Source organism: Prunus mume, linkage group LG2 (assembly GCF_029339155.1).
Source record: "Prunus mume cultivar Tortuosa linkage group LG2, ASM2933915v1, whole genome shotgun sequence".
Classification (NCBI taxonomy): domain Eukaryota; kingdom Viridiplantae; phylum Streptophyta; class Magnoliopsida; order Rosales; family Rosaceae; genus Prunus; species Prunus mume.
The window spans coordinates 29,684,040-29,694,644 of record NC_142699.1 but is presented as its reverse complement, the minus strand read 5'-3'; the positions used below and the strand labels follow the sequence as shown (position 1 = coordinate 29,694,644).

General features: G+C 39.5%; 1 protein-coding gene and 1 pseudogene across 1 annotated transcript; one reads left to right on the top strand and one right to left on the bottom strand.

Annotated features, from left to right (window-relative positions):
• Positions 1-6,531: 6,531 nt before the first annotated feature.
• Positions 6,532-10,184, top strand: LOC103323767 (hydroxyethylthiazole kinase family protein). The gene is made up of 3 exons (XM_008225776.3): positions 6,532-7,099; positions 7,412-7,826; positions 9,953-10,184. Exons 1-2 carry the CDS (start codon positions 6,641-6,643, stop codon positions 7,802-7,804), a joined length of 852 nt encoding a protein of 283 aa, XP_008223998.2. The 5' UTR covers positions 6,532-6,640; the 3' UTR covers positions 7,805-7,826; positions 9,953-10,184.
• LOC103323766 (dirigent protein 18 pseudogene) lies at positions 8,979-9,938 on the bottom strand (annotated as a pseudogene).
• Positions 10,185-10,605: the final 421 nt, after the last annotated feature.

The following is a 10,605-nucleotide window of genomic DNA, read 5'->3' as shown; positions in this document are numbered from 1 at the left end:
TTCAACAATCGGGGATAACCAATTCCTATTTATGCCTCGCATTAAATAATAATAATAATAATAATAAAAATCCCTGTATGCCGATACCAATACAATCAAGCTCTTGTTTTAGTTTTTTTTTTAAACAAGCGATAGTATTTATTGAAGAAATAGAACATAGTGCAAAGCCACAGAAGTGCCGAAATGGGTACAGCATCTCTAGTGATCAAATGAATTGATGATATGAAGAGAATTACGCCTAAACCAACAAAAATTCAAACCCTTGATTCAGCAGCCCCAAACTCTTGATAATTATAGAATATATGAAGAAGAGCATAATGTGAGTTACATTTTCCATCTCCCATAACAACAAAGAAATTACAAGTGATTAAGGAGCATATATGATTTCAGACTACTATCGTTCCATTCTTTGCAAATGTCGTAATAACCGGTTAAATAGTTCCACATGCAAGGACCCTTTGGTATTATGCTCCATATGCACTCATAACCATCACAATTCTCGTGGTCCCTATCTCCCATGTATATGTCGAAATAGTGAAATTCAGTTCCCCACTGAAAACTGCAATAGAATTGTGTTGTCCCCCAAAAGTTGGGCCGAAATGAAAACTCATACTTGCCCTTAATGGGGATAAGATGGGAACCAAGATCGTCCTCCTTGGATTTACAGTGAATGGTCATCTCTGCGCCCAAATCATTAGTGGCGGTAACAGTTAGTCTATGCTTACGAAAACGCCAACCGCAAGTAGTTTGGAACAACACCAACACCATTAGCAGCAACAATACGCTTCTGATGAGCAAAGCCATATTGATATTGTTTGTGTGAAAAGTAGTGGAGTATTTCTTGGTGGAAGATGACTTGGGTATTTCTTCTTCTTTTATATAGAGGTTCCTTATCGTCTAATTAAATGAGGTTCACAGACCCTGGGTAACAATTTTCTTTTGGAACAAAAGGAAATAAATTACAGCAAAAAGGGAAGAAAATTTATGTTGATGGTACAACTTTTTGCGGAACTTGTGGTTTTTGGTAAAAGTTTTCCTTTCATGTTCGTCAAGAAATTTTAATATAGAGTAAATGATGATTTTGACCTTACCCATACAATTACAAACAGACTCTGTCACCAAAATACTTAACGAAATTATGAAGTTAGGACCTGGTTAAAACGAACAACAAATGACGAGAATTGATTGGATTGAAACAATTAATTGAAGCTAAATGGACCAAATTGAAATCCAGATCAAACAACAAGACCAGAAATGTCAATTCTCCATATACAAATATTTCGGAGGCCGAAGTATGATTATGATCCAGTAGTTTTGTGAAATTTGTGTTTGGGGTGTCTGTAGTTTCAATTGTTGCAATTTGATTCCCGAAATTTACTAATTACTACAAGAAAGGCATGTGTGTGCTGTTCGTACACCTTTAAGAAGTCTCCAATTACTGTCAACGGAATATAGTACAGTGGAAAATGGCCTTAACTTGTAGACAAGAGGTCTTAGATTTGAACCCTCATAACATTTTAGTTTTGTGTCTGTGTAAGAAATCGCCCACCCTTTTAGTTTAGACTATCGTTTTTGTACTAAAAAACAAAAAAAGCCAATTACCATTGCATATGTCAGTTGGGGACTAATTGTATCGAAATAATTGATAAAATAGAGCAATATTAGAATCAGAAAATTTACAAAAACATTACTTTCAACAATCATAGGTAACCAATTCAATATGCCGTTGCAAGTACAATCAAGCTCTTGTTTATTACAGATGAAGAAGAGCATAACATGAGTTCATTTTCCATCGCACGTAACAACAAAGAAATTAAAACTAAGGACCTTATGATCTCAGATTATCCTTGTTCCATTGAAAGCAAATGTCGTAAAACCGGGTTTCATAGTTCCACATGCATGGCCCCTTTGGTCTTATGCTCCACAGGCACATCTATATGATATGCGTATGTCGAAATAGTGAGATTCCGACCATTCGAACCTGCAAAAGTATAGTGTAGTCCCCCAAACATTAGGTCTAAATGAAAACTCATACGTACTTTTAACGGAGATCACATGAGACCCGAGATCGTCGTCCTTGGATTTACAATGAACAGTCATCTCTGCACCCACATCATTAGTACTTCTAATAGTTTGTGTGTGGTGACGAAATATTGCCTGGCACCTTGTAATCAGGAAAAAAACCTACCATTAGCAGCAACACATTTCTACTGAATAAAGCCATGATATTGCTTGTTGGAAGTTTTCCTTGGTAGTAAAACACTAGGGTTTCTTGGTGGAATAACATTTGTGAAATATTCTTTCATATAGTAGGTTTCTTATGGTCTAATTAAATGAGATTCGTTGAACCTAGTAACAGTTTTCTGTGGGAATAAAAAGAAAATTAATTATAACATTCCAGAGTAATATTTCTGAGCATGACTGTTAAGTAATTTCCTAGTTTAAATTTTTTTTTTTTTTCCTAGAAAACAAGGTAAGTTAATATAGCATTCATTCATGAATCACGAGCCTCTTCATTTAACATCGGTGTATTTAAAGGAATCTTAACCATTAGCAGTGGCCAACTTGTTGGTGTCCACTGTCAGTCCATAACTAGGAGTGAATTTCGACAATGGGAGATAACCAATTCCTATATGCCTATACCAAGTAAGTGCAATCAAGCTCTTGTTTATTACAGATATGAAGAAGAGCAAATGTGAGTTAAATTTTCCATCTCACATAACAACAAAGAAATTACAAGTAATTAAGGAGCATATGATTTCAGACTCTTCTTCCACTCGTAGCAAATGTCGTAATAACCAGTTAAATAGTTCCACATGCAAGGACCTTTTGGTATTATGCTCCACAAACACTTATTAGTATCACAAAACTTGAAGTCTCTAGACTCTATGTATATATCGGAATAGTGAAACTCTGTTCCCCATTGGAAACTGCAATAAAATTGTGTTGTCCCCAAAAAGTTGGGTCGAAATGAAAACTCATACTTGCCTTTAATGGGGATGGGAACCAAGATCGTCCTGCTTGGATTTACAGTGAATGGTCATCTCTGCGCCCAAATCATTAGTGGCTATAACAGTGTGTCTAGGCTGATGAAGACTTAAACCGCAGGTAGTTTGGAACAACACCAACACCATTAGCAGCAACAATACATTTTTTTATGAGCAAAGCCATATTGATGTTGTTTGTGTGAAAAGTAGTGGAGTATTTCTTGGTGGAAGATCACTTGGGTATTTCTTGATCAACAAAGATACTCTGGCAATTCAACATGCTAACTTGTGCATTCTTATTCATGCATGACTTATCAAATAATAATTCTACTGAAAAATACTGAATGTATAACTCATCATGTTCTGTAATTCTGGCTGGACTCAGGAGACATCTGGTCAACGATCCGCATTCTGGCTCCCACGGTCTGGATAACTGTAAGATTCGTGGGGCAACATATTTAATACCATATCCAATAATAACAATTAAAATCATAGATAAATTAAAACAAACTGGATTAAGAGAAAATAGGCAAGCTCTGAATATCTTTATATCGACCTCACTTAAGATTTATAAATAAACATATATGTGTATATATATATATATATGTTTGTAAAACAATTGTGATACTGAAGCAAATAGTGGTAACTGTATAAAATCCTTAATTTAGTTTAAAAGCATCTCAAAACTGAAATTCTCTCCACCTAGGCATACCCCCATAACTGATCCGTCAATTCCTGATAATCACATTCCTGGCAGGTCTCGAGGATACAAAATCAACCCGAGCCGCAATCGATATCCGTCAATTCCTGGCGGTCTCGGTGACACAAAGTCAACCCGAGCCGCAATCGCGGGACTCGGGGACCGTAGTCACTGATCCGCAACGGCGGTCTCGGAGACAACCTCTCAATCCGAAGCCGCAACTCGCACCACACGGTCCAAAGCGCCCCGAACTCGTGGGGCAAAATAATCGATCAGACATCGGCATCACACTTCAGCGCCCTCGAACTCGTGGAGCAAAATAACTGATCTGTCTCAAGGCAACTGGGGGGTACCCTCACGGTGGGTTTGAAAACCATAATCTGCTATTTACACAAACTTTCGATAAATTGGTTTTCAACTGAACTTAAAAGATATTCATATATGCAACAATATATACATATATTTATATGTACCAAAATCTGATGAAAACCAAAAATTAAATTTCTTCCTTTTCAACTCCTGAATATATGCATCAACTACTGTATACTCTGACAACACAATAAATTACCCGAACAAATATAAATAGGGGATAAAGAACAGATAATTAACTACTCACTTTGCTAACTTCAATTCTCGACATAGGTGTGTATATACAATAACATATATAACAAAATTTTTATATGAAAACCTCAACAAATTTTTCAAATCCTTCTGGATATCTGTTTTCTCAGTCACACCAATGCAATAAAATAAAATAACAATTGAAATAACCATTGGAAAAACACAACCTAACCATTGTCCAACAATTCTGAAAATACGGATGCATAAGTAATTCAGTGTCTACAGGAAGTTAACCTAATGCTCTGATACCAATTGAAACGACCTGACCCAAATTCCACTTTGGAATCCGGTCGAACTCGCGTAAAATCGACACCTAGTGCACGTGGGTCGTAAATGACCAAAATGCCCGGAAGCGATAACACAAACTCGGGGCCCTATCTCGCGGCTACGCACAGTAATCGTAGGCTGCCTACGCATACCCTTTCGAGGATCAAGCCACACGTAGTTCTTTCCTGTGTTCTTGACCTGCAATGGTTCGTTATTTTGTAACTAGTTTACTTAACCGTAGAACCTATTCTAGGGCTGACATTTCTGGAGTATCCAGGACTCCGTTTTACGATCCGTCAAATACTATACGATCCTGGAAATACATAGATTAACATACTTGGACCTAACAACGATCCAACGGCTCAAACCTGCTGAACCCGGAACTCACATACTAGGCGAGATCCGTTCGGGGTTCAAACGGTAACCAAAATAATATCCGCGAATTCCTACACGCTCATGACGACCCAAGGAACACTCTGGGACTGAATGGGGTCTCGACCAATCTGCCCATCGCGCCGCCACACGCGCCGGCAGCGCGTGGGTGTCCTAAGCGATAATGCCTCGCCAAAAAACTCAACAACTAGGCTCAAGACTCCTATCCTAGGTATAACACCCTATTTGGAGCCACTTTTGTTCTGGGACCTACCCCAAAAAGTGGCCGGAAGCGGCTGAAATCGCGATCTCAAAACCGGCCGAACCCTAGGTTCGAAATTAACCCTCTCACACTAGAAATTCCTTAAATCATACTCAACCATCAGCTAGATCATGAAAAATAGCTAGAAATTCATACCTCACACGACCGAATTGGTGGCCGGAGGAGGGAGAAATCGCTGGCCAAAGTTCTGCCAAAAACCGCCTGGAAATCATGGTTTTTCCGACGGTTCGAGGCGGCAGCGGGAAGGTGACCGGGCTAGGTCGGCGAGTGATGCCGGTGGTCCCGGGTCCCATCCGATGGGTCGGGTGGCCTGTGGCGGTGGCGGGAGGAGAGGACCAATCGGACGAGCAGGGGAGATCGCGACGGGAGAGAGAAAACTGAGGGTTTTTAAGAAAAATCCTGATTTCCCAAAATTACCATTTTGCCCTTGAGCGTATTTTGACCGTAATTTCTTCGTTATAATTCCGATTCGAGCCTAATACGTGTCTACGGACTCGTTTCGTCGCGCTCTACGCAACGGTGTAAGTGAAACGGTCAAATTCTTTCTCGGTCAAAAAGTCAATCTTTTCCTCAATAAAATATTCTAAGGGCATTTTAGTCTTTTCCTCTAATAAATTAATAGTTAAATATTAATTTTAGGTTTGGGTTGTTACAACCACCACCATCGCCACCTCACTACCAGCTCCGCATCGCCTCCACGGACACCACCACCACTGCCATCACCATCACCATCACCATCACTGCCATTGCCACTAGCCCCACCCCACCCTCACCCTCATTCCCACCACCACCGTCGCTATCAGCCCCACTATCACCCCCACGATAACCACTGCCACCGCTAGCATCATCATCATCACCATCACTACCACCATCGTTGCCACCATAGGCACATCCACGAGCTCCATCACTACCACCACCTCACTCCCACTGCAACCACCACTACCATCCCCATAGCCGCCACCACCACTACCATCTCCCCATCACCCACAAACTGCCATCAACATCACCATCACCACCACCACCATTGTCATCACCCCTATTCTTTGTTTTTTGAGTGCTATAAACTCCATTAAAATCAATAAAAAAACTCTAAGAAACTCAGTTAAAATCTATACATGAATTCAGTCAAAATTTATGTGGAATTTGTATAATTCAGTCAAACTCAGTTAAACTCCATCAACTTAATTCTTTTAAAATCATTTAAAATTAAAATTAATTACACCCTTTAATTAATTTATGGAAAAAATTATTTAGAGGAAAAATTGACAATTATGATTGAGCAAAGCGGCAGTTTATAATATACATATACATAAAGTTGATTTCTTTCTGCTACTAAAACGAGTATTCACCAGAAACAGAGCTCTAGGTCACCAGAAACAGAGCTCTAGGCAAGCAAAAGAGGGAGAGAGCATGGAAAGCGCGTCCAACTACAAGGAAGAAGAACCAGAGACAACCATGTGGTCCCAGAAAGCATGGGCCCTACTATCCACAGTTCGATCCCAATCACCACTCATCCAATGCATCACAAACTTCGTGTCGATGGATCTGATGGCGAACACTCTCTTGTCCGCGGGCGCATCACCCGCCATGCTCCACACCTTAGAAGAACTCCCGGAATTCACTCCTCAGGTCCACGCGCTCTGCGTCAACGTGGGCACACTTTCCGCCGGCTGGCTACCGGCCATGAAGCTGGCCGCTGAACTGGCACATAAGTCCGGTAAGCCTTGGGTTCTCGACCCAGTTGCCGCCGGTGCCTCCAGTTTCCGGTTAAAGGCTTGCTTGGAGCTTGTGGAGCTTAAGCCTACTGTTATCAGGGGAAATGGGTCCGAGATTATCTCCCTCGCCAAGGCTTCTGTGGAACCCACCAAGGTAAATTTTCTTGCTTTATCACAAAAATAGTCTGATCAATTTTCTCATGAGGTGTTATGAAGAACAAGTTATCCTGTGCTTTGAATCGGATTTCTGATACCAAAAAAACTCCGTTGAAATTTGTTAAGTTGAATTTTTTTATATTTGGGGAAATTAGGTGTTTAAATTGTTGAGTCAAAGTTTTTGGCTTCATGTTATTATTATGGATGATGATTCAGTTCATTGAATATCAAAGATAAATTTTTTGTTTTTTGTTTTTGTGCATACTAAAGTTGTTATAAATCAATTTTAATTGAATTTTGTTGTTTTTAGGGTGTAGACAGTTCCCATGAGTCAACAGATGCAGTAGTGTCAGCAAAGTCACTGGCTCAAGCCAGTGGTGCCATAGTGGCAGTTTCGGGGGCTGTTGATATTGTTACAGATGGGAAGAGAGTTGTTGGTGCTCACAATGGGGTTGCCATGATGACAAAGATAACAGCAACAGGGTGTTCAGTCACTGCCCTCATTGCTGCCTTTGTTTCGGTTGATCAATCACATGTATTGGAAGCTACAGCTTCGGCGTTATCGGTATTTGGGATTGCTGGTGAGATGGGAATGAAAATGGCAAATGGTCCAGCGTCATTGCGGATGCATTTGATAGATTCACTCTACGGGATTGATGAAGTGTGTGTGCTTTCTCATGCTAAAATCACCAGCTTGTCGTGAACAACGAGGAGCTGTATGCGTGGTATGTTACCATTAGACCTGTTTTGTTGTGTTTCTTTTTTATAGATTTGCCATATGTTGAGCAATTACATGAATGATGAATAACATATACTTTGTTCTTGGAAGTAGAGTTCCTGAGTCATTTATGGGCAAGTACAATAATAATTGGAAGCATTCCCTTGTAAACTGAACTTTGTTTCACTTATGATTTTTTCCTCCTGTATTTTAAACTTTTCCTTTGTAATATAAAGAAACAGTGTCCAAATATACAAAGATAGTTTAAAGGCAAAAATTTGGTAATTCATTCCAGTTGTAAGCTGCTGTGCCTGTTCCAACATTAATTATATGGGTTACATAGGGTAGCAACAATTTGGTTTTAGATGAGGTATTCTCTTTGAAAGGCCAAGACTAAGTTGGTGTTTATGAGGCCATTTTGGTTCAAAGGAAATGCTCACAGTTTTCTACAATCAGTTAAAAAAGAACTAAGAAAATCAGAGAGTCAACTTAAGAGTTGATGTCTCTGAGTCAATGGTTCGAGGTCTTAGAACGGTGTAATTTTCAAGTATATAAGAGTCTTCTACTATATAATGACTCTTTGGGGTTCTGTTGGAAGCTCGATGAATACAAATCAGTTTCAATGAAGGGAATTTTTGTTGAAATCTTGCTGCCTTGATATTTCATATACTTTTCATCTCTCTTTTCCACATCATTTTTCTCTGCAACTACCCTAATCATTCTTCCCTTTTTTTTTTTTTTTTTTTTAAAATAATTTTTTTATTTTATAAATATATATATATATTTATTTCCCCCAATGTTCTTTAAAATTACTAAAGTTTTGACATCTACAGTCTACAATAATAGGCAGCACCCACCTTGTGTTGCCTTACATTGAATACTCTTATGAGTCTCTTGCTTTAGAGAGAAAATTTTAGTCCAAAGATTACATTGCCATAGTTTTCGTTATTGGATAGTAAGTTACTGGTCATCCATCCATGAGGACAATAAGGTTTGGTTTGATATGTGATGTTCTCATGCAATTTTTACTTATTTGGTGGCTGTGATCTGCAGTAATGCATCTTGCATGATATGGTAATGGTGTACTATGACATTTAGTATGATGGTGATTTGGAGTTTTTGTTTGATCTTGTTCCTTACCCTTTTAGTGGTGAGAAGATCAGTTGACAAGATATTCTTCATTAGGCATTACCATACTTAAGCAGAACAGTTACAATTGAAAGATACTCCACACATGTAGCTAATACAATCACAGACACTCACATTGACATCGACATTGACACAAACAGACCACTTTGTCTCAGTACTTTAAGTGGACAGTAATCCTCAGCAATGTTTCTGCACCATCTGTTGCATGTTGACCTGGAGGGATCAGTGGTTGCAGCTTTGCAATCCCATTGGCATTCTTAAACTTGCCCGTCCCGCCAGTCACTGACAACTGTGACTTGGTACTCCCAATCTTGTACACTCCGTAGAAGTTGAGGTTGTCATTATACTCCCCTCCTTCCATCATAGCCGTAAATGCCATCAGCTGTGTTGTTCCATCTGCAGAGCTTGCCACATAAACTCCTTGAGCTTTTCCAATCGTTTGTGACCCCAAGTCAGGACTAGAGGTCAGTATGTCATCAATGACAGTGATTGTCCCAAAGCCTAGTCCCAACCCATCCGGTGCTAGTTGGGTAGCAGGATTGCCATTCTGTTGAGCATTAGGATTTCCTGCAAAAGCTGTACCAGATAAGCCGGTTCCTAGTGGGAGACCATTGGCACCATTTACAGTTGGAATGGCACCATTGGCATTAGGGATAGCCACCGCACCATTTGGAGGAAGGAACCCTATCGGCTTTGCAAAGGGCACTTGGCTGCTGTAGATGTTGCCTAGCAAGCCAGTGATTGGCCTAGCTGTAGGGCTACTGCCTCCAAGAATGTCATGCATGTATATTTCAAGAACCGGTTCACTGCTGACTGGTGCAGGATCAACTGCAGACACAAGTACAATTGCATTGTGCATATTTGCAATCAGCATTATGATGAAAACGGACGAAAATGTATGCTTGAACATCCTGAAATTCGGTATCTAAAGATGTAGAATTGAATGCTGAAGATTTCTTGCTGAAGTACTCTGATGAGTAACAGGTATTGCTCTTAATATAGAGGAAATGGGCACATGGAGTGGTTGAGGCTACTCCAAAATCAGGAGGTGAAGTTGTTGGATTATCTTATTTGTAGGAATCATTTGAATTTTGTTCTAGGTGAATTAGTTATTGATCACAGATGGCTTACAGAAGTGGGTTTGTTGTATTGTATCATTGGTTCCACAAGACTAGTTAAATGAACTGATGAGATGATCATCTTCTTTTTTCTTTTCGTTTTCTTTTCTTCTTTTCCCAATGTCGCAGCTGATTTACTTATTGGTTAATTTCCGCTCTGCTTTCGTGGTATAATGTTGTTTTTGCAATTGGTCAAAGTTTGAAGCCTTGCGTATATCAAAGATGTATGCACCAGCAATAATCTCCAATCTTGTGCTATGACTTGTTTAGTAACACTTCAGAATTTTATCTTTTCACAATCTGGTCGTTTTTGGTTAGTCTTTGCAATAATAATAATAAATCATTCCCAAACTGCCCCATTTATTTATTCATTTATTTTGGTTGCTTGAAAAGGGCTGGAAAAGGAGGAATTATTTTGTGAGCAACCTTACGAGACAACCCTGAAAATCAGACAAAGCGGCAGTACTTCAGTGTTTTTAAAAATAAATAGTATAGCCGAGCGGCTATACGCTTTAAATA

Coding starts and splice junctions, on each gene's coding strand:
- LOC103323767 (XM_008225776.3), top strand. CDS start 6,641: ATGGAAAGCGCGTCCAACTACAAGGAAGAAGAACCAGAGACAACCATG. Junction 7,100..7,411: donor CTTCTGTGGAACCCACCAAG/GTAAATTTTCTT, acceptor TGTTGTTTTTAG/GGTGTAGACAGTTCCCATGA.